The sequence below is a fragment of the Anoplopoma fimbria genome, chromosome 6 (assembly GCF_027596085.1).
Source record: "Anoplopoma fimbria isolate UVic2021 breed Golden Eagle Sablefish chromosome 6, Afim_UVic_2022, whole genome shotgun sequence".
Taxonomy (NCBI): domain Eukaryota; kingdom Metazoa; phylum Chordata; class Actinopteri; order Perciformes; family Anoplopomatidae; genus Anoplopoma; species Anoplopoma fimbria.
The window spans coordinates 8825698-8853602 of record NC_072454.1 but is presented as its reverse complement, the minus strand read 5'-3'; the positions used below and the strand labels follow the sequence as shown (position 1 = coordinate 8853602).

Below are 27905 nucleotides of genomic sequence, written 5' to 3'. Positions count from 1 at the left end.
AAAATAACGTGTGATTATGATACGTCTGTGGGTTGCGTAACATCATGGGAAAGCATCGGTAATATAGCTTCCATGTGGTGTATGGGAATGGAAAATGGGGTGTGAAGGATAAACATCCACTGGTTATTAGAGGCATGGTGTTAAATATAAATGGTAGCCACACTGTTAAATGGTAAAATATGTTCCTCTGTCTGTAAAGCATACTTTTAAAGCTAACAGTGGAGTATAGCAAACCTTTCATTTGAGTAATGGTGGGTTACAATAGAAAAACAAAAACCTCTGCACAGTTTTTCCACAGCAGATTTCACGTTTAGTGAAAGAGAAAGATCGTCTTGTAAACCGTGAAGCTTTTTGTCGTGTTTGCTAGTTTCTGTAGTTCTCATGAGGTCTACTTATTATCGTCAACCAAAATGTATGTGGTCTCTACCAAAACACTAGTTGTATTCATGTGAGGCCCTGCATCGTGGGTCGGATCCCTGTTTGGCTCGCACTCCTGTCTCTGAGGTCAGCCTGAAAGGCCCCTGACCCAACAATCACACCAGAACCACAGTAAAGCCCATATGAAGGCAATAAATCAATTTTGACATAAATTCTTATTGGTTTTATGTCCCCTTTGTGAAAATATTGTCATCTCAAACTGAGTAAAGTCCATCTTAAAATGTGTCTTTTGCGATAGTGTAAAGTTAATTGAAAGAGAAATGGAAAGAAAATGAGAACGCCAGCATGCTTAGTGTCAAAACAAAATAAGGTAAACCCTTTATTTTTCTTCTCAGTATACATTACATAATCAACAAAAACATTCTACAGTACTTTAAAAAAGGAGTTTAGAAAACAACAATCATACAAATCAGATAAGCCCAGCGAGTCTCTAGATCGCTTGAAATTGCATTGGAAGGCCTCTCTGAGCACAAGTCCATATTGAAAAAAGTCACAAAACAAGAGAGAGTAGATACAAACAACATGGCAATAACCAACTTCTTATGTTTGTGACCAGTCAGTTGGAGCATTGATCAAAGCATTAAAGACTAAAAGTGAAAACACACGGAGAACAAAGTACAGCGCTGAGCTGTACTGAGCTGTACTCAGTCATTTCTTTCAAGGCAAAGCCAGAATATTCCTGGATGAGTGGCGCCGATAGCGTTTGGCCACAGGATGAGGCTGTATCAGCAGAATCCCCTCTCCAATATAAGGTCCACTGGTGATAAGTAAAACCTAGCTCCAGCTCCTGTGGTGTGATTTGTGGAAGGTCAAGGGTCGATCTCCATGGGAACAACCGTGAGGATGGCGTCCTCGTTTCCACGGCGCACAACTACTCTCAAGGTGCCATCCCGCTTGACGGCGGCACTGACGTCAGTCGCTGTTGAGATCCTCTGGCCGTTGACCGAGATGATGACATCGTGCTCTTTGAGTCCAGCACTGGAGGAAAGAAGAAGATAGGTCTGATCAAGGGGCTTCATAAATGGCAAGCACTTTATGTATGAATAACAGCCATAATAATATCCATTTTAGTTATCTGGGGCTAATTAGTAGAGAGTTTTAGCCACGAAAGAGGTGCATGGGACTGAAAGGCAACACTGGCCAGCGATGAGGGCTTCCTGTTGGTTTAAGATGCTGACTGTGTCATCACAACATCAGTTTAAGTCCAGCTGCTGCCAGTCACCCCAATTACTCACTACTCACATTTCCTGTCAGCTCTACCCTTTGTAGTATCAAATAAATGCAAAGATGCAACAAAAACAACGACAAAAATAACAACAAAAGGCCAATGCTGTTCTGCACATGGTCGTAGTGAGTATACAGTGTGTAAGAACTTACATTTTGTGTGGTGATATGCTTATTTTCTTATTGTCGGCCAATCGCATGAAAAGACCAAAACCATCAATGAATTGATATCAAATATTATTTATTTACTTAAAGCCAAACATATCATATTCCTCTTATTCTTCTGTTGTTGTAAAAAAAAAAAAAAAAACTTCTTCCGACAAAAATAGTCCCCAACAAATGCTCTATTTACTCCTTTTTGAGGAGCACTTGCTTATAATGAGGAGGAATTTGAAACGTGAAGTTATTAATGACATTCATTCACGTCATTACAATCTTCAGTAGAAACCAATGGGCTTTTCATTTTAACGTATTGAGAGACAGACTAACTCAATATTGGTTTTGGTCTTTTCATTTGTAGACAATAATAAAAAAGTACAAAATAATCAGCCCTATCCTTCAATGATTAAATGTGCTGATTTTATGACAATGTCAACCCTCTGCTTGCATAATGTGTTGCTACAATTTCCTCTTCAGATTTCAGTAGGAGGAAATAAATGAAATATTTCAATGGCCTCCAGATAAAGGATTTAAAAATAGACATCAGTTACACAATAAGTCAAGTTATAACCAAGTTACCCTAATGTGGTTACAGTCTTTATTCAAACAAATCTAACTTGTACATTGGTCAGGTTTGTATGCGGGCTCTGTGAGCACAATCTGAATCATCAACGTAACATCTGTTGTAAGAATTTTAACGATGGAACGATTAAGATGGGAATGATAGCACAGCCAGGTTAGAGCGCTTTGCAAATAAAAACATGTTGGCCAATGAAGAAAAAACAAACCAGTAAATCCAAAACCACACGCATACCGGGGCATTAACAGTGGTGATATCAACAGCGTACTCTAAACGCAGCTGCTTAATCACAACCACACGCAAACACAGACCACTACACCTTCACTTGCCACAGCATCCATAAACAGAAATGCAGCTCGGTGCTCCGCTCATTACCTTCAGCTGCTCTAACACCTCCAAATGAGCAAACCGATGGTTCTCTACAGCAGGGTCAAGATTTTTTAAAGGCCACAAAGCAGCACAAAACAGAGCAAGATCAAAAGCATGATAGTGCAGGCCTTGGAAATAACAGGCATTATAAAAAGAACCACAGAAATGTCATTATGCAAATAAGCCGGGTGATTTAAGCTACGAGTGAACTGACGAGGCCCTGTAGGGGGACACAGCTCTGGAGTGGGCTGGGTGATCAGGCGCAGGAAAAAACCGCAGCGCAGCGAGTAACCTCCCTGCATGAGGTTTGGAGGAAATAGCTGACCTCAGCGTCTTCCGAGCCCGACTCTGCTGGAGTTGTGGTGGCGGCTGATTGGAGTGGGCTGGGATTGTGGGAGGAGGGGGATATTTAAGAGGGCCAAGCACTCCAGGCACGGCGGAGTGAGCCATGAATTTTATGTCCCACTACGACAGTTGTGTAGAAGGCTTTGTGGGTCTTTGAGTGTGTGTCTTTGCACACTTGACAGCCAGAGGAGGGAAATAAAGTACAGGAAGGAAATTAGTTTGTTGCGAAAGGGGAGCAGGAGTTCAACAGAGAGTGATGACGGCGACTTAAGAGCACATGTGTAGCATAAAGAGACAACGACGGTATCACAGAACTGAGAAAGAGTCAAAGAAAGGTTGCGTTGGTGCCACGCTGAAAACAAAGATGTCACAATCAAGTTAATTTAGAATGAGCCCACTCTCATGGAACCACATTTGGGAAACATCTTCCTTACGTTGCAGCTGGTGTCTTTGCGATGACCTCCATAACGTAAGCTCCAGAGGTGATGTCAGGGAAGTCACGGTGTCGAGTCTTCAGCTCTTTGGCCAGTCTGGAGGAAGAAAACGGGGCAGAGTTTAGCAATCAACCGCCATTTTTATAAAGCAGAAAACAAGAAATGTATACGTTGCAATATCTAATTGTCTAAGCATAATGAAGGCTGTGCTGCTGCCATTTCCTTGGGGAGGTTCATATATAAAGTGTGCAACTTACGCTGGAGTGAGAGTCATCATCCTCACACCAATATACTTCTTCTTAGCACCAGCTCTCCCTAGAGATGGACAACAACACAATACAGATACAATCATTGAACCTCTCGCGTGCAACTGTCTGGGTTCTTAGTTTTATGACGGTGTTTGTTTCAAACTCTAAAACAATAAAAAATTGTCCTGGGTATTTTTTTCTGTATGTGAGTGATCGACATATCTTTTTAGATCGGACAGTGGATCACAGATTATCTTGCACACGTCTCACAGGACAGTGCGCACATGTTCTCTTCCAAGTGTTTCATCATTTTTATTTTTTTATGTTATTTCATCATTCAGACAAATCAAATAAAGATATTTTCTCATATAAAATACATGGGTGTGCTGTTCCAAAAATCAATGTGAGGTAATAAAATAAAAGAACAAAAGCAATACAATAAAAGAACAACCTGACATGTTCTGGCATTACCCTCTTAGTAGTTTATTTGCAATGTCATAATCTGGTTGAGTAATGCTGGGCGAGGATTCATAATGCCAGAAATGTAGTTAATATATCTCCAGAGAGCAGAGAGATGAAAAATATCAACCAAAGAAACGGCATGTGGAATTATATGCTTCTTTACTGTGTGTGCACATGAGATCTTGATCCAACTCTTGTAGCCAATTCTAAGACATTGCCTCCCACAGTTTGTCTTGGAGATTGAATTTAAGTAATAAAATGAAAACATAATAAGTTAAGTCAGCGATAGCTCATACCTCTGGACTGCCTGTCATAGGACTCTGCCAGGAACTCTCGTATTTTGTCTGAGGGTATGGCAAAGGAGATGCCGGCTGTCACTTTCAACGTGTTAATCCCAATCACCTCGCCATCCTGAAACAGCAAAGCCCAGTTTAGTTTTATGGTAACAATATATGGATTTAAAATGTTATGGGAATGAAAAAAATGGTTCTGCAACTGAAATATAAGAAATGGCTTACCAGATTTACAAGAGGCCCTCCGGAGTTGCCGTACTGTGAACCAAAAAGATGCATCATTTAATATTTGTGTTTGTTATAAAAAATAAAGCGCAGGCGTGCATCTTCATTCACGTACATTTATGATGGCATCTGTCTGAATGTACTCCATGTCGGAGTTGCGGAGGCCCAGCTCTTTGCCGCCTCGCTGAGTGGTACTGACGATCCCCGTAGTAACGGTGTTCTGGAGGGAAAACGGGCTGCCGATAGCGACCACAAACTCCCCTGGTCTCAGGTTTGATGATCGGCCCAGCGGCAGCACAGGGAGTTTAGCCTGGGGGGGAGAAAACACAGAGGGACGACATGTTCACATCACTGGAGGCCACATTTACTGAGAAACAAAAAAACACTAAAAGTTATAGACTAATGGAGACCAGTAGGTAGAAAAAACATATAAAATGATTAACTTATAAATTAAAATGAAGAAAAGGTGTCCTTATTGCATGAGCAGGATGGCCCTCAGCTGCTTCTAATGCTTATGTACATAAGAGATGTAACATGGCCTGTTAGTGGAAGGTGGTCATAGGACATTCATGTAGTATACATTTGTTTTGGTGACTAATATACCAACATCACAAAAGACAATAAAATGCAACATATTTTCAACTTTTCTCACGAGTACGGCTTTAAAAGAAAATCTCAGCCTGTGTTGCTTCAAGTGCAATTATTCTACTGAGCTTTAAGGACTTCTCATGAGCATTTGGTTTATGAGAGGACAGCAGGAAAATAATTACAGCAAAACCACTAACAATCTTCTAAACACGACCCACTCAATGCTGCACGGAAAAAACAACAACAATTGACTTCTTTTCTACTGCAGTAAGAAGTGACATTTACGCCAAACAACGTAACTCAAAATGTTAATAATGAAGATCAAAGGCTTCTTTCTTTAACTGAGAGTGTAGCCCAACTGACAAATCATTCCTAAAGGCGAGTGTGTGCCAACAGGCCACAGACGCTGGAAAATTGACTGATATACGGTAAATAATGAGAACCTTAAGCTCCGGTTAGCCCTGTTAGGCTGGGCAGTGGAAACCAGGTTACTGAGAGCTGGCCTCTACAGACAGAGAGGATATATTTATCCATCCACAGTGACAGTTTCCTTCTCTAAATGAAATCATCTCTGCTGGGCGGCCTGCAGTCCAAGCCCACGTGCCACCACATTACCTTGAGTGTATGCAGGCGAGCCATATTTTAGAGTAAAGGACATGTCCCAATGCTCCTCCTATGTATCCGTTTTGTTTACTCATGGTTATAAATAGGAGCTGGAGGAGGCTGCAAGGTAACTGAGACAGCAACACAAGCTGGCACACACAGACAAAAGAATCAGTGTGAAATATGCACACCCAGTCGAACACTCAGACATCGCAGGCTAATCAAAAATCATATTCTCAGTCATAAAACATGACTCCTTGCTGCCAACGCATGCATGCATACATTCTCGTCTCTGTTTTATGGATGTCTGCAGGTAAAGACAACATAAACTGACAGCAGACATACGATTCATAAACTAGTGCAAATTAAATTAGAAAATAGGATTGTGGGAAAACATTTGGAAAACATTTAAGACGCACTTTCGATTCAGTCGCCGGCTGTAAACTATCTCGACCCTTAAAGTGAAGTTATTATTAGAAGATGACAAAGAAAGTGATAGCCAGTAACTGAGGAAGAGGACCTTCCAACCCTACTTTCCTCCACACCTCACACGCACACACCTACACACAGATACACAAGTACAAAAAACACAAATGTCCGAGGCCGTGTTTGTGAATCCTGTGGGCTTGCTTGAACATGGTAGAGTTGTTAAAAGTACACAGACAGACTGCAGAAGTATGTACATAAACATCCATTTTGCGAGTGCAAACACACACACACACACACACACACACAACACACACACACACACACACACACACACACACACACACACACACACAAACAGGCACCTGACACAGGAGCAGCAGTCCATATAATCCCCCCCTCCCCCCCCCTGGCCCTCTCGCTTAACACTCCCATGTGAGATAAGAGTATAACCAGATGGAGAGAGAGGAAGCAACAGAAACACACACACAGCTGAGAGAGAGAGAGCGACCGTCAGGTGGATGTGAGTCCTGCCAAGACATTCGGGACTCTGCCGGTCACCATGATTATGATAACAGATAGTGATACAGGCGTTGTCTTAGCGACTGTTGCTATCAGGTCAAACCTTGCATCTTCAAAATGTCAACTCTGAGGAGCGGCTTTGTGTTCAGCTCGACTGCAGTTAATCCTAATGTCTTCTGATAAGAGTTTAATGGACGTGAGTAATGCAGAGTCCACACACACACCTACACAAAATCACAATGCATTCAGAAAAAAAAAATATGTAAAAGGAGTGCAAAATGCATCAGTACGCTGACAAAACAAGCAGCGCTGAGGTGAGAGGGCAGAACAAACACTGAACACGCAGACTGCCCAACCTTTTGAAAGACCCTTAGCTTACATATCACTTACTAATCGTGACGAGTCAGCAAACTGGAACGAGTTGTGGAAAATCATCTCGCCATGCAAGTCTGCCTCTCCTGACCGCCCAAGTGACTCACCGTACTATTTTAGACGAAGGTTACGACTGCACTCGCACTTCTAACCCAAAGACGCTACAGCCACACTTAAAGGAAGGAGGCAAGGTGAAGGAGGGGAACAACAAACACCACAAACCACGGGAAGAGAGTCTGAGAATGTGAGACGAATGAGTCAAAACGCAGTCTACTTTGATATTATGTGATGCATACAGCGCGAGTTGGCCGAGACCAGTGTATGAGCAAAGAAATATTTTTGGTCTAAGAACCAGAAGAGCAACAGTTTTATAGTATGCCAAAAAAAAATAGAACATACGTGCTTAAGAGTTTCTGAAATAGTCTACAAGGATAGCTACTTCCTGAAAAGGAAAACTCTCACAAAGAGAAGAATTTTTGAGTTCTTGAGTGTTTAGCTAAAGAGAGATAAGTGGGGCATCAGATTAAAGGAGGACTAAACAACTTTGACCAAAGAAGTAGTTGCAAGCGGCACGTGGCGTTTTCCACTTTCTGTCGCTGAGCTGAGATTTGGATTCAGCCTCCTGCACACGGACAGATTTCTTGAGACAGTCGGACAGATAATCTGGCGGAGAAGCACACAGACCGCTTTCAAAATAGCCTCAGAGTTGCCATAGAGATGTGTCATTGTGTAATGTTACAGCCTCGCTCGTTTGGAGGCTCATTTAAAAACCATTACACTAACTACCGTTTTATGACCAGAGGACCAGGTGCAAACTTTAACTCCAGTCAAGCTGGGACGGACTGTGGCTTTATTAGTCCCTGAGACACATGTGTATGTATATACACACACACACACACACACACACACACACACACACACACACACACACACACACACACACACACACACACACACACACACACACACACACACACACACACACACACATATGAACACGCTGGAGGAGGTTGCCAGGTCATGAACCCTCACAAATTTCAAAGTCTGTAAATTAAAAACCCCACACATGGCAATGCTTAGATGTACAGCTGGACCACTTGAAACTACACACATTCAGACTAGGAAGCTGCGTGACCCGAACTGTAAAGAAGCTCAACTGCAGTCACTTCACGCTTTCTGGGTCTTTTTATACAGGTGACTTCAAAGCAGGGAGCACACTCTTATAAGTTCCACCTTGCAACATTCATAAGTTGATTAAGGTTTAGTTTTTTTTTTTACTGCGGATGTATGCCCTCGGGGGTTGTACTAATGCAGATAAAAATGGGGAAGGATTCAGAATGCTAATACATAACATCAAGTTAAAGGGAAAAGAAGACCAGGCTGAGGGGAAGCAGAGAGGGGACACCACATGTGTGCGTGAGCTTGTATGGCGTGTACGTGACCTACTTATGTGTGCATGAATGCCTGTTTGTGCGTGTTTGGTAGAATGACAAATATTAATATAAAAATTCATGGTTACATTCACCTACATATATACAGTACCAGTCAAAAGTTTGGACACACCTTCTCATTCAACTACTTTGAAGAATCTAAAATATAAAACATATTCTGGTTTGTTGAGCATTTGTTTGTTTACCACATAATTCCATATGTGTTCCTTCATAGTTTGGATGTCTTCAATATTAATCTACATTGTAGAAAAAGAAAGAAAGAAAGAAAGAAAAACCATTGAATGAGAAGGTGTGTCCAAACTTTTGACTGGTACTATATATATATATTTATATGTAGGTGAATGTAACCATGAATTTTACACACAAAGTAACATTAAAGTGGGTCTTTGCTCCACTGAGCGTTTCCTCATACTGTCCGTAACTTCAACATCAAATCACACTGGCTGAGCTATATCCTTGCTGACACCAGCACAGAAACCACTATGGTTTCCATATGTTGTTGGGAAGCTTTCCAGTCGGTATAAGAGCAAACATATGTCGGTGAGTTCCTTGTATATGTTCCACTCTGTGTAGCTTTGCATGAGAGCTCAGAGGACTTGAGGGCGTCTCGCCTTTAGCTAGACACCACAAAAAACTTTGAGCTGCACAAATCACAATGATGAGAGGAGATGAGGTCTTCATTTTCTTTAGGAATAATGCCCGAAGTATATGAACTATAACTCTCAACTATTAGGTCATACTTTTATTTATATAGTATCCAAATGTTTCAATCTGCTCTGGGACGACAGGCGACCTTTTCAGCATTTACCCCGGTGTGTGCTGGGATACGTTCCTGTCCTAACCTCGAAGGAAAGAAGATGTTTAGCCAACATTTAACTGCTAACACCGACATAATGGTGGCAAGAGTGAAAACTAGGTCGGTAATTCTAATTCCTATAGGTTTTATATGTCTAGATAAGTTATATTGTAGTCTAGACTCTTCTTTATATGGCTGTGGGAACACACTGGAATCTGCTCAAGTAGGTCAGCGGGTCTCTGGATCCCAGTCTAAAAACCAGAAGGTTAAAGCCCTGCCTGTATGTGTTGCACTCTCCTAAAGCCTACACCCAATTTGTTGGGTAAGACACTTTCAATGAATTAGTTAGTAGATAATAAAAGGCAATGTCTAAAATACAAGAAAGCATATCTTCTCATTTACCTCGAGTGAAGAAAGTTTTATCTTTCCAGGTTTTGAGATATCTGCTTTTGATGATAGAGGTGGATGGCAGCCAAAAGGTTTAGAAAATTGAAAAGCAACATGCTATTTATCTCTCGATAATAAGGAGAACACTGACAATGACTAAAAGACCATTTCTTCTGTGAGCGACACAAACAAAACTCAATTCACCTCGACTGGATTCGATTTCAAAGGAGGATCACAAAACCTGTCCAAACAAAAAAAAACAGTCTGCATTGTTATGTGCCAGTAAAAAAAAAATGTTTTCCCTTCCTTCCTAATTTGGGTGAACTAACACTTAAAGGTAGTGTCAGACAATGTAATCTATGCCCCTAATCCCTTTTAAAATAGGTGTTGTGACAGAATACACCGCAGCTTTGTATCTATTTAGAACAATTTGATAGTGAATTTCTCTAATACAAGGTTGGATTTCAACCATATGACTATAGCTGTGGTTGAAATGCTTCATACACAAACATAAATTGACACCATTGACTGGCAACCCCAAAACAGTTTTAGGCTTCTGTGGTTGGAAAACAATTACGCAGCCAAAAAGAGAAAGTGCATCAAGACCCAGCGGGGCAAAATAGTGTGTGTGTATGTGTGTGTGTGTGTGTGTGTGTGTGTGTGTGTGTGTGTGTGTGTGTGTGTGTGTGTGTGTGTGTGTGTGTGTGTGTATGTGTGTGTTTTCCTTGGCTCTCTTCCAACTGACTGCATCCTTAAGCATGGGAACCATCTTGGTCACAGGGACAAGAGATGAAGGAGAGAGGTGGGGTCAGGAGGAGAGAGGATGTGATTCATTTCCCCTCTGCGTATCTCTGAAGGACAACATGCAGTGTCTTTCCACTGGCAATGTAGCGTAATGTCCTCGTCCCTGCAGTGAGCCATCTTAAACAACATCCATGTGCACACACACACACACACACACACACACACACACACACACACACACACACACACAGATTTGAATAACTGATTGCAAGCTTGCACTTGTCTGTCAGTACTGTTCATCTAGGGAAATGTATACATCTCTAACTTCCTGGGGAAACATTTACCCAATGTTGCTGATAAACAGATAAATACAGGACCACATGGATTCAGAGAGGCACATTCCTTCTCTTTCCTCCCTGCACACAAACAGAGACACAAACTCATACATATTCCAATAATAGGCGAGTCCAAACCAGTACCAGGCAAAAGTCCCAGAGAGAAGGGGTTTGTATTGTTTCAGGAGACCATGTGGAAAACATGAGAGCAGTTTTTCCTGCCACACTGCGACTTCTCATCAAAAATGTTTTAGCATGAGAGTGAGGTTAATGGCTTATTCATTTATAGTTATTTCCAACTGTTTCAGTGGGAATTCTTTCTATTTGAGGCCACTTATTATACATTACACCGACTCTGGTGTCTAAAATAGGAATAGGAAGCTTTCCATTCCATATACATGCAGTTCACAATAAAACTTGTATGTTTTTGGTTTTATCTGAAAGTCCAAAAGCTTGACAGGCCTGCTGTTCCTACACACTATATATTTCGAGCTGCAGTGTGAACAAAGCCAAGGATCAATGCGTTCTCTGGATTCAGCTGCATTCGCAGTATAGAGCACTCAAGCACAAGGTTAATGAGTGCACAGGCCTTGCAGTAAAATTACCTGGAATGATGTGGAAAACTCCCTGCACAGTACATTTGAGTGTTTTGAAGTCCGTCCAAGTCCGTCGGGGTCAATATAAGTCAATATGATTAAATAAATGTCCTTCCAAGTCAGCAAGCTTTCAAGTCAGAGGGAAAGCAGGTAAATCTAAATGTGTCCAATTCATTGTAGGCGCTTCCAAGTGAATGTGGCCGCGTCCAAGTTCTGAGTGAAAGAATTAGGTTAATGAGAGGCCTTATAAAAAGCTAAAGCACAATGAGTTCTATCATTACTGTGCCGATGCCACATCACACAATGCACTCATTAGCCTATTAGCTCACACAGTCCTCCAGACATATGGATCCATTTTCCAGGCCTTGACCACATCATTCGGTCTTTCTCTGTTCTTCTTGCTTTCTCTTTTCTCCCCCCATTCTCTCTACACAGGAACAAGGGAGTACAGCTCTTTCCCCCTTCCCTTCCCCTCCGAAGTTCCAGCTGCTATAGACGGACTAATGTATTCCCCAGTGCTGAGGGGTAGACCACAGCCCTGAGAATGGACTGGGTCAGGCTACCAATAAACTCCAATTTCACAGAGAGAGAGAGCAGACAGAAGCGAGTCTTTGCGCTCAGGGAAAAGCTAACTTTATACTTTCTCACTCATAAACTGGTGCAATTGTTTATTGATTATCTGTGGCTGCTTCAGGAGTGCTGACACAGACAGCGTTCAGCTTTTTATCTGACAGAGAAGACGCTATAAGGAAAAGAGTAAGGAGCAAAGAGGGAAGGCAGATGAGAATGAGGGAGAGGAGGATGGATGATTTAAAGATATATTCAGCACTAGTCAGGGGATGAATTTTTAAAATCACATATGGTCATTTTGTTACAAGATAGTCCAATTCATGCTTGAGGACACAGAGATTCCTCTAAAAAACAAAATAACTGATCTGAAAAAAATTCTTAAACCAAAGATACATTTATGGGCGCATTTCATTTTTGTAAAGCGTCATATTGTTGTAATGCTTTTTACTCTACAACTTTCATTTCTCTTTCATTTCTCTTTCATTCTCTATGGATGCAGTGTGCAGTTAGAAATTAGGGATATCTTTCTCATTTCCTGCTCTGTTGCATAGCTGTTACATTAGGTCTAGAAGTTATGTTTCCAATCAAGAAAGAACTGTCAAATTTAACTATTAACACAGCTTTTAGATGAAAATGCTGCATCATTCTAATGTTCAATAGTTAGGGAGTTGAAGAAAACTGAATATTTCAAAACTGGAATTCACAGTTATTACTCCTGGGTACTGAAATGAAATTCCCTGTAGCTATAGGTTTGGATGACTATACTTTCTCTTTTAAACGTAATCCAAATGACAAGTTTCCTCGCCCTCCTAGCCTCTCATTAGATCTTACTCATCCTCTAATTTCGCCCTGTATAAGTTACACACACACACACACACACACACACACACACACACACACACACACACACACACACACACACACACACACACACACCAACACACACACACACACACACACTCTCCACACACACACACACACCACGCGCCAACTTCCCCTCATTAGCAGAAATGTCAGTTACATCTAAATCATGTGGCCTTTCCAAAGAGACCACATGTCTTATGGGGCTTCATCACTGACTCATGGCCCGGATGACCTGCTCCGACTTCACACAATGACTTACACACTTATTCACAACCAGTATACCCATGATGGTGAATGGGTTTTCTACCAGTGTGACACCCTGGATACATTTGGCTGTCAATCGATTACGATTAACCTGCCTCATTGCAATCACCTGTTGTTCATCAACCTGTTAAGTCGTGATGTCATGCAGAGGACGTTATTGTTGACCAGCACGAGTTATTTTTCATGCTTCTACAACATGAAGTAACAGTCATTCCTGAATCTGCAGCCATCTGCAAAGGATGTACACACTGAACATGTGATGCAAACAAATCCCTAAGATGACGATCAGCCTGTCATCAACAGACGGAACAGCTTTTATCAAAGGATGAACAAAAACAAGGCGTCTTTCAATGCTCTTTTCCACAGTCTTCGCTTCCATTGTCGGCCGAACAAAAACCTGAATGTGTCAATGTCTTTTCAGACTTTGAGGTCTTTGTAAAACACCTTGTGTTGCTGTCATGAGCATCCATTCAGCTGTGTCACCTAGCCATGAGAATGAGCTCCATAATGCACTCAGCTCTGCTATGACTCCCAGTCAATAGGCCCTGGATCTCTGCCACACTAATGTGGATCCCTCTGGTCCAGTAGACGGAGAAATAAACAGACAGGGACGTGGAGAGAAGTCTTTTCTTATAAGTGTCAACACAGGTTTAAACTTGCCACAGTATTGTAATAGTCTCTGCAAGTTGCTCATGAGTTTTGTCATAACTGTCAGTTGTTTTTACAGCCTGCAGTGCCTGAACAACAACAGGATCTGGACCGACTGCCAGCCAGCTGTCTTTTAAATACCCATTTGGCCGCACCTGCATTTTCACTTTACTTCGCTTGCACTCAGGATAATCTCCTAGATTTTGAACACTGTCATGCCAGACTTCAATCCCTCGGCCTTCAAATGTCCCGACAGTTTAATTGCCAAACAGTGAGTCAGTGCTTTGATCTTGTTCCATTGGTTGAAAGCGCCACAAACTTTGTCAAGAGAACCTTTGCAAATTTTACCATTCCAATTGACTCATAAATCTTTCAATTAAAGCTAATTTCTGAAACCATCATTTATTGTTCTCATCCTGGAGCCCAGTCAAAATCATGGTTTTGTGTCGACATGATTTGGTGGTTGTGACTGCTAATGAATGGAAGAAATGTAATAATTTGGATCAAGAACCAAAAGACAAGAAAAGAAAGAGAAACTTTGATGTAAGGATCAATACCCCTCCCATGTGTGTATGCTTATTATGGAGCTAAAGCCAGCAGCCAACTAGCTTAGCATAGCATAACGACTGGAAGCAAAGTGAAACAGCGAGCAGCGGAGTTAATCTTAGTCAATGCCAACCAAAGTAATCACCTCCTTGCTCTAATGTAATATTTAGAGAATGGCATGACCCTGGTATTGATCATTTCATTGCACTTGCAAGAAACCGAATAATCATATTCTCCAAAATGCTCTCTAAACTATTCCTTTTACAAGAGACCTGGCTGAGAAAGGCGAGAAAACGAAAGTGAACAGAAAATGTGTTCAAGCTTAATTTCATCAACATTTCATGTTCTAGATGTCTCTCTAACTATCACTGTACTAGTTCTGTCACTTTGACGGCCTTCTGACCGCCTGGCGCTTTGACTGACCGGTGCGTCGATCTTGATGAGGGCGATGTCCGATTTCTCGTCCACGTCTTTGATTTTGGCATCATAGGAACCGCCGCCCTTCAGCTCCACTTTCACCCGGTGCTTGTTGGCCACGACATGGGCATTGGTCACAATCTGGCCATCTTCGGCCACAATGAAGCCAGAACCACTGGCCACCGCCACCTCCCGCTTGGAATAGGTCATCCTGTGTTAGGGAAGGAGAGGATGGTTGGAGAAAGGAGGAGGGGATTAGAGAGGATTTCTCTTCACTTCACTCAACGGGTGTCCTCTTCTAGAAAAACAAACTGAGAAAGACGGCAAAACCAACGCATGATGCAACAGCAGTGTAACAATCCACACTTGAAACCAAACGAAGTTTAAAGCATTTGAGCGTCTGCAAAGGAAGTAAATACATAAACAGTAGGCAGGTAAGTATTCAAAGGCGAGCTGGAGAGATTAAGTATACATAAAAACAGTAAGAGGGAGAAACAAATACACACTGCAGACTATAAGTACAGCACAACCTTAAGGAAGAACAGCTTTCAAGTCAACCTGAGGCAGCAACAGCGGAGGAGCAAAGAATAAGATAAGAGACAGATCTGAGTGAGGCAAATATGGAAGCGTGGAAATCAGAGAGCTGCAGACACTTTGTGACAGACGCGACGGCGACAACGCAGACAGAGAATTGAGGTGTCAGAGAAGGATGAGATGAAGAGATAAAAGAACATAAAGGCTGGGGAGAGGATGAAAAGGAAAGACATTGAAGGACTGAAGTGGAGAATAAGATTCTCTATCAACTGGTGTGGTCTGGTTAACTACACAGGTGGGCTATGAATTCTAGAGTGTTGTAGTCTGTCCCACACACACACAAACTTGCACACACACACACACATACACAGGTGCACGGCTCTTACTTGCGGTAAAGCTCAATGTGAACAACAGACGGAGCGATTTTCTCCACCACGTCGGCGATGAAGTTGTATTTGTGTCTTGGGCTGTCTGGGTTGTCCTGAGCTGGAAATACAACACACACACACACACACACACACACACACACACACACACACACACACACACACACACACACACACACACACACACACACACACACACACACACACACACACACACACACACACACACACACACACACGTCAGGATGTCAAATGAGTAAAAGCAAACAAAAGATGCACTTAAAATACTGTATGATGTAAGGATAGAAATAGAAAACCAACAAATAAAACTGGTCTTTATCATAACACAGAGGGGAAAAGAAAAGATGACAGTTCATTTGTGGTGGAGACTGTCTAGGTCAGGTCTGACACACATGCACACGCACTGATTTACAAACTCTTAACCTAGGCCGTAAACCTCTCAAATGAATACTTAACCTTGACCTTTAACCCTCTTACTTCACGGTCGATTGTATGCACCGACTCTGAATTCTTGTACCATCAACAGATCTTTTTTCAAGACCAAACTGGTCCTCTAAAGTATTATACCACTCAGACACAGACGCACACACACTGTCTGACAGTGTATGTTTAATGACTGCCAAATTCACTGAATCACCCATCCCACCATCTATCCAAGGCAAGTCAGGAAATGTTGACTGATTTACCTGGTAATTAAGGTCTGCACAGAAGACAGTTTAACCAAAGCCTTGAAACTAAGCTCTCCAGACCTTTCCCTCTGAGCTTTTCATCCTTTCAATGCATAAACCCATATTTTGCCACGAGCCTAAAACTATTTTGGTCAGCCATTACATTCTCATTGAGAGTGGAATTAGCAAAAGTCAAAAGCACCCATAAACCCTGGGATATCATTGATTGCAGTTAAGGGTTAAGGAAAGAGAAAAAGTCTTTCCGCTTGAGGTGCATTTAAGCTAACAGGAGCATGGAATGAGCTCCATCTTGCTGAAGTAAATGCCACTAAATTATACAGTATGAAAACATTTATCAACCCGCAGGGGGAACATTCTGGTGTTATATGATCACTCAACTCAACTCTGTCTGTCTGACTGTCTATAAAACTAGTCTACAAAGATGCTATGTGAGCCTGGACTTTGGCACATTGGTGCTTTGAATGCTAACATGCTAATGTGATCATGTTGACCAATTTGTGTGTTACATTTGCTTATTAGCATTAAACACAACACAAGTACAACTGAGTTGGAAATCTCATTATATTTTGCAGGTATTTATATGAAAAAAATATATATAATATGGAGCCCCTGATGGCACTAGATGAAAAATCAGGGGATCATCAAAGTGATCACAGTTATCCTGAGGGGGACATGAATCTTTATGTCAGATTCAACGATCATTCTTTTAATTGTTTTTGAGACATTTTACTAAAAACCACAAGTGTAATACATCCTCTGTGCACCATGAACATCTTTATATAATGTTGAGACATTTCATAGGATTGCTGAAAACTTATGATGTCTCCAACTTGCTGCTAGAGAAAAAGTCAGCGATGACCAAAGTCATTGGTCTCAGCAGTGGTTCTTAACCTTGGGGTTGGATAATTCATATACAAAATCAAATAGCGTGTTTTAGACGGAGGAATGTATTTACATTTTATGGCTTGTTCCAGTGATATACATTTGCCTCACAATATATTTTATTGAGTGTTTGTGAGACTCAAAATGAGCATACATGTGAGTTTATGATGGGGGATTTCCAGCAGATCAGTGGGAGAGAAAAAGTCACAGAACATATAAAAAAATCCCCAAAGCCTGGAGCACATTGGACAACAGCTAGGTTCCATCTGTTCAAACTAAACAAAACTGGGGGGTCGAAAACACCAACCTGTTTATTTCATGGGTGTTGAGACTCAAACAGGTTTAGAACGACTGCTTTAGATATCTTTACCGAATTCATACTCATAGTAAACCTTATTGTGGCACTGGAGGAAAAGTCAATAGGTTTCATCATCTGGGGAGCATGAATGTTGGTACAAAAAGTCATTACAATCCATCAAATAGTTGTTGAGTTATTTTGGTCAGAAGTGTTGGACTGACCGACTGACTTGAGCCTTGCTGCTCGCCAAACAGAAAATGGTCATAAACAAATGGAACCACTTTTCTCCAAACCTCCACATATATTTTCCCAGCTGAACGTTAAAGCTACAAATCAAGCTTTAAATCTGATGAATGTCACACAAGTTTCTCACCACAGTAAGAGAAAGAGGTAATGGAAAGATTGGAGTCATTTTCCCCATGCTAGCTTCACACCCGGGGGGTTTTGTGGTCAGCTCTGATAGGATTATAGTTAGAGAGAGCAGGCCCAGTGTCCAGAGCCTGTGTTGTTTCTGGAGCGTCCATACAGGCTCTCAGTCTCTTCCATTTCACCGTGTTACAATGAGCGCTGCCTCCTCACACACGGGGACATTGACTTCCAGAGACACACTGCTTCAACTGCAACGCCATGTGATGATAGTAGAATTATAGGCCCATAGGTGAAGAGTTGTCGGGAAATCATGAATCAGATGTTGTGTACAGTTCAGTTACGATAAAGAGCCCGGCCATGCTATTGTTGCCTGATTTATGCACTGTGGGGGATTATTTCACCGCTGAACTGAGTTTAGGAAGGCTTTACTGTTGTATTATTATGTTGATTTATGAGCAGATGTCTTCTTAAATGCCAAAAACTGCTACATCATCCTTAACTTTGAAGTCCTGAAAGTCACTGAGGTGTGGAGAGAAAGTAGGCCCGTAAAGCTCTCTGAGTAGCGTCTAATCCACATATAGCTGCTTTTGTAACATTTCTTCATCTGCTGAATCGTTGCCAGAGCCAAACTGTAGAAGCTCTGTAATTGCAGGCATTATAAAGGTAACAAATAATTGGCTTTCCACTGTGTGCAAACATTTATTTTTATATTTAAATATGGATATCATAGGATAGAAAAAGGGAGATACCTCAGATAATGTAGGTGTTGGTCAGGTCAGAAACATTTTAAGTGAAAGTAAAGATTAGGTAGACTTGCTACAAGCCATAAATCACCGTGACACATCAAACTGCTCCCACTCCAATACACAGTTGCACTATCAAGTAGTTTGCAAAGCATGTAGCTGTGTTAACTTTAGAAGATCAGGTTTCCATGTTTGTCAATGCTTTAAGTAAAAGAAAACAGAGGATAGACTTACTTCCAGTTGTAGGTCAATATGACACTAGAAACTGCTCCCAGACATTACTACAATGTACTGGGCTGTAACTGTAACTGACCTGTAGTGTTGCTCAACTTTAACAGCTTGTTAGACATTGTTAGCTACATAACTAGATAGCAAATCCTTATCTGTTATAAGCCATTACAAATGTGCTAGCTTTTACTAGATTTAGAAGCTAATGGGGAAAATTTGAGTTGGTAGTATGTAAGAAATCTACATTAAGTACTGTTGCACTTTTTAAGGGCAAGGTTCACTAAGTAATTAAAAAACAGGACATAATTAAACAAATAAAAAGACAACACATGCCCCAAATGTCTGTCTGGACAAGTCGTCTTTCAGTGATCTTGAAATGTAACAGCTGTATTTCATCAGCTGCAGTTTGATTATTCATTTAGGCATGTGAGCAAGTTACAGACAAAGGCATGATTGAGTCATATGGAAATAGGCTATTTGAAACTTGATAAAAAAGGAACAAGATAGCAAAGTGATCAAAAGTAACCCCTAAGTTGTAAGAATATTACTTTGTATAGGCAATAAGTGGCTCAGTTGTTTATGTGACGTGATGCTATTAAGACTGACATTGAGGGCTTTTTATTAAATTGTGATTTAATTGAGGTAAGTTGTTTGCCATATGATTGCTAATAATAGAGGATAAGCACTCTTGTAAAACCAAGCCAACCTGTCAGTCAGTTAAAAAGTCTGTCTAAGTATTTTAGACTAAAGGAAAGATATGTTACCATAACAGTGGTGGAAAATAGTAAGAAAACTACTGGTGATTTGGTCCAAGTCAGAGCACAAAACTGGGCCAAGAATTGAGCCCTGTGGGACGCCACAGAAAAAACGTCCAAAGGAAGATAGATTGATTCAATGGCGTATTGGGGCCATTCATTGTCGGTAAAATTAATAATAATGATGGAGCCGGGAGGGGGGTATTATTCTGAGAAAAAAAACTCTACACTGGTTACATAAAATGAGCCAAAGAAAGATGTCACTCGATAGCAATGTCCTTCCCTACACTGTGACAAAGTGTGTGGATGAAGATTTAAGTTGTTAAGTTGTAACCCTTTATTCTGACTCTTTACGCTTTGTAATGTTACTACTCTACTGCAAAACATCACCTCAGTGAGCCCTCGACTTACAGTAAGTGGGTTTAGCTTATAGGGAAGATAGCCTTCTACAACGGTCGCAATGAAAACAGTACACATCAAAATGTCCGCTGCTTTACCATCCTGCTACACTGATTTGACTGGGAGTGTCCGTTCTTCAACCTGAGCAGAGGACTAATCAGCCAAACTAATTGAAAACACCTGTGTGTGTGCACAGAGGCTTTGAGCATCAGTTGACATCAGATGTCTAAAAGATTATTTCTGGAGACAAATCAAGCATTAAAAGACGGGAAGCAATTCAAACACAACATTTTAAACCAGAAAGTTCATATGAAGCCGCTTTAATTTTTTTTTTCCCATCTCACTCTCTCTTTCTCTCTTACACACACAAACACTCAGACACAAAGGCCCCCTATCCTCACCACTCCATATACCCATTACCTCCTCCCAGCTATACACATTAACCTTCACCACACGGGTCCCCATTCAAGATCTCAGATTCTTTTCTTTTTCAATTTTCCCATACGCAGTACCCACTGTTATATTGGCGCCTGCAGGCGGAAGCAGTTTTTTTCTGATCCCCTTGACTAGAAAAACTAGATGTGAATACAGTAAGGTCAGTTCCTCTTCTTTATGCCCAGACACTCACACAGACATAGACGTTCTCTATTTTTGGGCAAACTGAGACACTCCAGAGCCAGGCTTATGCTAAATGTGTGAAATGGAATCTTTCTTTTGGAAAAATGTAATTGTTATGTGGCAAAAAACATATGTGATTTAACAGATGTGAATGTTAGGGCTCGAAGGTGTAACATTGTGACTCATCTAGTTTGGATATGGCTCTGATTTTCTGCAGTTAAGAAGATATATAGTTGAGCTTTGCTGCTGTTTATAATATTACAATGACACGTTGGCAACATTTTGTGACCCACTGTGAAAATAACCTAATTTTTCCATTTCTAATTTTGTTTCAATTGTCCCATTTTAATTCAATTCTAACAAAAGCGTTTTTGTTTTATAATGACTTCACCCAAGGTTGGCAGCACACAATACAGCCAGAAACACACACACACACACACACACACACACACACACACACACACACACACACACACACACACACACACACACACACACACATCTGAGTAAATAAGGGTACAGTTTTAGCAGCAAAGTAACAGTGAGGTATTAAGTTAAGCATTAGGCTCAGGATAGGAAGATACACTGACCAACTATCAAATGTACAGAAAAAAATGCTGATTTATCATTGTCAAACAATGGCTATACTGGCAGAGAGGGCAGTTATGGTGGGCTTGGGAAGTCAAAGGTTTGTTTGCTATAGCGATGATGGTCCAGCACAAAGAAATAAAGAGTAAGAGAACTACAGGCATCGTGAACAGGAAGGAAGATAGATGAGGAAACCAGACGGAGAGACATGCAGAAACAGGAGCCCAGACAGACTGATAGAACAACAATAAAAAAAGGAAAAAGACACATGCACAGAGATGATATTTTAATATTATGAGTGGCTGAGACAAGTCGGGGAAGAATGTGCATATTCAGCATGTCACTAGCCGGAGTCACAGAGTGCATTCTGCTGTAGCAGCATACAGTTACCCAGTGACTACAAATCGTAATGGGTGTACAATTGGATTAAAATATAAACAGATCATCCTTATGGTTACATCTTTATTCACCCAGATCAACTTCTTACATTTTTCGAGGGTTGTTTCAGCAGCCACTGTATGCAGTTATGTGTAAATAATGGGATAATTGAGGCATCCTGTTGCATGCACATCAAAGTCCTGCATGTCATCACTCTCCATCCCTTAATATTTATCTGTCAGTCTCACCATTATCACTGTCAATAAAGGCTTTAATGTGCCAAAAAACATCAAAAAAAGTGGGACGATTTAAATAAATATGACCCCCAAGGTCACAGAAATACTTGACCTACTTTTCTTTGCCAAATCAAACAACTTGCATAATCAACGTCTTTACCGTCCAGACACGGAATGACATCATGCGGAGTGTGCTTGCATATGTTTTCTTAACATGGGGCCAAGTTGCAGGGTAGTTAAAGGCGCTCAGAGGGGGTTGAGTTTATTTTCAGTGTCAACTCCTGCGGTTCTAATTCTGCAGCCTTGATTACATATTATGCTAAAGTTACTTAAACAGTAGAGAGATGCTACTAAAGGCAGCATTGTTCTCCGACAACTGGGATATCTGATTTATCAAATGACTCGTTTTTATTGCAGCTAGGGAAACTTGAACTGGGTTCCTTGGAGCATCAATAGCACTCACCACAGTCTTGCTCTGTTTCAGACATGGTTAGCTGCCTGGGCATGACTTAACTATGTAAGTTGCTTACATGACTGACAAACAAATGTGGCGATACAGTCTGCCCCACCACCGCGGCCCACACAGTTTTTGATGTGTATGTAAACCTTTCCCAAAAATACGGGTTGCTAATTCGGTCTTTTCCTTCAATGTCTCCTGCCTGTTTTAAACTGTCTTCAACGGAGAAGGAATTATGGCTTTGAATCAGCGCCAGGCATTCCTTCATGTGACTGTTACGTGTGATTTGTGAGTGACAACAAGAAAGACAGACAGGGAGAGAGACACCAAGAGAGAAAAAAGAAGAGAGAGGAAGGAGCTGGGTGGTTGTGGGAGGGGGCGAGGTAAGTTTCCAAGCTTTGAGGTAAGTTATAGGTCTTTGAGGCCACAGTTGTTGAAGCTCTTCATTCAGAAGTTTTCAAATGCAGATGTGGCGCACACTTCAGATGGACATATGTGAAACGCATAGACCAAAAACTGATACAATGGCTTCACCAGCTGCAGCCTTTGTGTGTTTCTCATTTTCTCATTCCTGAATGCTTCACATGATGTTTTAAGATATATTACACACATATATCATTAACGATGACGAATGGCTCACTGATTAAATTGCACAGAATGTGCAGTCTCAGCCGGGCCGTTTCGTGCAGCAGCAGACATGAAGAATGATGTATGATTATTATTGAGCTTCACCATTTAGGGTGAAATACTTTTCACATGACAATCTGATGAAGTGCAGGTCCATACCGAAAACCCTCACATAAACCAGTTATTACAAATGCATCACGTCAGTGCTAATTCATAACGGCTACAGTATATCCTATTTACTTTGGAAATTCCTTTGTGTTCAGCTAATGCAGGCTTCACTGGCATGAACTGTATTGTTTTAAACAATCAGAGGGATTATAACCATGTGACTGCTCACATCAAGCTTTACATGGGGGGGGGAGCTCATGACTTCATTCAACTGGGGAAAAGTAGTAACAGTTCTCTGATCGAGTCTAATTATAATGCAGGAACAAGAGAGAAACACGGTTGAATGGTGGCTCTTGTTATCCTAAACACATGGGGATTGTGTGCCACTCAGTGCAGCTTTAAGCTCCAACATCTGTGTGTAGTTTAAACCACAAACGTCATATAAAGGATTTGAGGGGGTCACGTTCAAGAGCAAGTTGTGAAGAGTGAAGGTGACACACAATAAAGAACATTTACAGGTATACTCGAGCCAATCTGGACATGCTGGGAATGAACAGAAATGTGTATGTTTGAGAAGGACAAACAGCCCAGTGGATCTCAGAGTGAGATATGTGTTTCAAAATAGTTTATCTCAGCACAAAGTGTTAAAAGGAATTACTGTTATAGCACGACAAGCATAACCATCCAACTTTCTACCAAATTCTCTGTATCCAAAAGGCATTCTACAAACTGATAGATAGTTTGTAAGATAAAATAAGATAAGATAATCCTTTATTAGTCCCGCAGCGGGGAAATTTACAGGATTACAGCAGCATAGAGGATAGTGCAAACAAGAGACATGGTAAAACAAAAAAACAAGATCAAAATAAGTATTATAAATAAGCAAATGAGCAATAAAAAAATAAAAAAACTGTAAAGAAAACAGTAAAAAAAACAGTAAAAAAAACAGTAAAAAAACAGTAAAGAACTCACAGTAACTGAAATATTATATACACAGACATAAACTATTGTAACTATTGTATTGTAGTTACCTTTCCCGCAGGCTCCCCGCTGAATGAAGAGCACAGGTGGCTGCTGCAGCTTCTGCGCCCGGCGGCTGACCCTCTTCAGCTCGCAGATGTTCCGGTAGGACACCCCGTCGCTTCCACACACCGGATCGGTGGCTTTGCACACGCATGTCCCGCTCTTGCTTCTCCTCCTCATCGTGATCGTGTACGCCACCCCGCCGGGGACAGAGCACTCCAGCCCGTCTCCGCACACCGGGTCCCCGAGCTTCCCCATGCCGCCGCAGGCTTCGCCCTCGCTGGACGCGCACACCTGGCAGCAGTTGCAGGCGTCCAGGCTCTGTCCCGCCGGGCAGTCCGCCGGTAACCGGGGACACATCGACTTGTCACAGCGAGCTGGACATCCGACCACATACCGGCTGGAGATTTGCGCATCCGCCGGCACGGACGCAGAGGACGCAACGATTACGCACAACAGTGTCCAAAACATGGTTCTTAAAAACTAAACTAAAAAAACAAGTTTTTAGTTTAAAAAAAAAGTTAGATAGAAAAGTTTAGAAGAGTTCCAGAAGCTGGCTCTGTGCTTGCAGTGTGATGGGATGAGAGAGCTCAGTAGTAATGAAGGGAGGGAGTCACTTCAGCCGGAGAGGCATTTAACAGAGGAGCTCCACTGCGCAGCCATGTACGCGACTTTACGCACGCTGCTGGCACCACAACACAGACTCAAACCAACTTTCTAGATAATCACAACAAGCCTGCTGATTGGTGGGTTCATGTGACGTAACGAACGGAAGAGCTGCGGTAGTGGTGTGTCTCCAGAAGCGTGAGGATAAAACAAACAGAACAGAGGAAAGAGCAGAAAATAAGATGTAGAATTATCTTATCTTATTTTGAAGAAACAGCATTGCCAAAAAGTTGGAATCAAGATGAGTTTAAATTCTCCTTTCTCTTTTTTCCCCTCCAAGGGGGGTTAAGAAGGTCAAGGTCATCTAACCCCTCTAGAATTCTGGCTGATATTGGCATTGACCCTGATTTAGTAATTTACAAACAAATAAAAATAAAAAAGCAGTGGTGGAAGGAGCCACGGTACGGCAGTCCAGATGTTTCACACACCGCACAACACTCCACACATCCTGCAGGCCTCATGTTTTTTTTATTTTTTATTACTCCCTTTATGAATAAGTTGCTCCTGGCATCCACACAATAATAAAAATCAGTGGTGGATAAAAGTTGGCTGTATTGTGGGATATGTGGAGTTAATGTAACACTTTATTAACAGCCAAAATTGCTCTTATAGAAACAATTGCAAGAGAACATTACATTACATTACATTACAGTCATTTAGCAGACGCTTTTATCCAAAGCGACTTACAGGAAGTGTATTCAACATAGGTATTCAAGAGAACTACTAGTCACCAGAAGTCATAAGTGCATCTCCTTTCTTAAACAAGCATCTAAAAGCATAAACCAGAGCAAAAGTATAGTGCAGAGGCAAATTACTACGAAAACAATAATTGCAACAGACTAATACGAATATAACAAGTGCTACAAACCACTACGAATAGGATAAGTGCAGAAAACGAATACATAAGTGCAGCGGACTGATACGAATACAGTAAGTGCAACAACTAATACGAATGCAATAAGTGCTACGAGGAAGGCTCAGGGTAGTACTTCTTGAAGAGGTGAGTTTTCAGCCTGCGCCGAAAGATGGGCAGCGACTCTGCTGTCCTGACGTCAGTGGGGAGTTCATTCCACCACTGAGCATCATTTGAGCAATAAACATTTATGATCTTATCCCAGCTCTATAAGCATCCTGCTAGCAGGGAAATAAACATATAATGTGGACATCCAAATAACAGTTAGTGCAGCCAAAGTTCAAGAGTAAATCAATCAAAGAGTGATCTAAACAAGTCTTTCAAGAACCATCGTGTCACACACAGTTCTCTAGGAAAACGAAATCTCCCTGGGAATATATAATATAACCTTTAAATTGATCATTTGTTGCAAACCCTGCAATTTAAGTATCAATGGATCAAATGTTAACGTTGCCAAACAACAAACCTCTGTTAGGTTTAAATATCTGGGCTGAGCTGTAAAATAATGCAGTAAACACTGAGGCAATGAATCAGTGCCATAAAACTCCTCAATATAAAGTGATTGATTTTGGGAACAGGGTGGCTGGATGGAGGGGAGCGCCACTCAGAGCCGCTGCTTGGGAACAGAGTGGGTTGTGGGACGAGGGCCTCCTGCGGTGCGCCGGCTCCTGGGGGCAACACAAGCCTCTGTATCCAAAAGGCAATTACAGAGGGGCATAAAGGGGCATAAAGGGACGGAGGGCAGTCATGGGCTCTCAAAGACTGGATTGCCTTGTGCCGCACAGGAAACAGTTAGAGGGTACGATGTAGACCTGTTACCCAGAATTCAAGGTAGGCTGATTGTTTTTCTGTTAAATGAGAACACCATGTCACTTTGATGCATTACAACACACACAACACTGTCGACTGCTATAGAAATGATTGAAACTCATGCAGCAGCAGCGAGACCTTACATCACCATCACACCCATTATGTGGCAAAAACTCGTAGAGCTCAAGCACGTAGGCGAGAATCGGTGGGAAAATCCGCGGATGAAAACAACCTCATGTATAAGGAACACCCATTCATTCAATCCAAACAAGGCCAGTGGGTTAAACCGAGGATGGACTGCACTGAGGTCTGTGTGATCTATGATGATCCACCCAAATCTGCAATGATGTCTCTGGCTGGAGAGTAAAAGCTGGGGCTTCATTTCCTCGTCTGCAGCCACACCAAAGGCTTTCGTCGTCCAATCAGGAGCTCCGATGAACCTTCATCCTCGAACATGCAGTATCCGCAGTGTACTGCGCACACAAAGGGCTGGAGACCAGAACGTGTCACGGCTGGTTATCTGACTGATTAAGGAGGCTTTACATATTCAGTGTTGTTGCATGAGCTCGCTCTGCAAATCCTTCTACACATAGTGCACAGAGCCGGAGGCTGCATGTGTAAAGAAGAGCTGATGAAGGACACATACATGAGTAAATCATCAGTGTTGAGGAGAGTCGTGTACTGTATGTGTAATAGTGGAAGATAACCAAGTACATTTACTTTGGTACTCTACAAAGTACTTGTTCTTTACTTTATTTCTATTTTGTACTACTTAATACTTCTACTTCACTACAATTCAGAGGGAATTATTGCTTTAGTCACATGTGCAGATTAAGATTTTTACCTGAAAAACATATGATGAACTCAGTAATAAAAATCCAATAATATGACATGGTATGATAATGAAACTTACGTAGTATTATTAAAGTAAAATCCTCAATGCAGTTCATTCCCAGCGGGGTATTACTACTTTTACAACCTCTCATTTAACTGCAGCAGGCTCTGACAGTCTGCCTCGCTCAGTCCTGGTTCTGGTTCTCCTGTGCCTCCCTTCTCTCCAGCGGGCCCAACATAAACGGCCTGGGGCCTCCAGCAGCGGGCTGTCAGTGTTGGCTCCCAGGCGAGGAATGGTGGAGCAGCGAGGCGAAACTTTCAGCTTTCAGCTGTCAGCGTAATCATATCCTGATTATTCGACCATACAGAAAACTATTTCAAGCACATAATTGAGTTATTAAAGTTGAAACCGTTAAATAAACCCAACATCTGTTTCA

General features: G+C 41.6%; 1 protein-coding gene across 2 annotated transcripts; it reads right to left on the bottom strand.

The window, feature by feature from the left end:
• Positions 1-743: 743 nt before the first annotated feature.
• On the bottom strand, positions 744-24716 carry LOC129092278 (serine protease HTRA1A-like). 2 transcript variants are annotated; one of them, XM_054600168.1, is made up of 9 exons: positions 24254-24716; positions 15827-15926; positions 14913-15117; positions 4893-5087; positions 4778-4810; positions 4556-4670; positions 3807-3864; positions 3550-3645; positions 744-1416 (listed from the first exon to the last, which is right to left on the bottom strand). In XM_054600168.1, the coding sequence occupies exons 1-9, from the start codon at positions 24714-24716 to the stop codon at positions 1248-1250; spliced, it is 1434 nt and encodes a 477-aa protein (XP_054456143.1). In that variant the 3' UTR covers positions 744-1247. The 2 variants fall into 2 exon arrangements, with proteins under 2 accessions (XP_054456143.1, XP_054456144.1); XM_054600169.1 differs by lacking the exon at positions 744-1416 and adding an exon at positions 3207-3289.
• Between the last annotated feature and the right edge of the window lie 3189 nt (positions 24717-27905).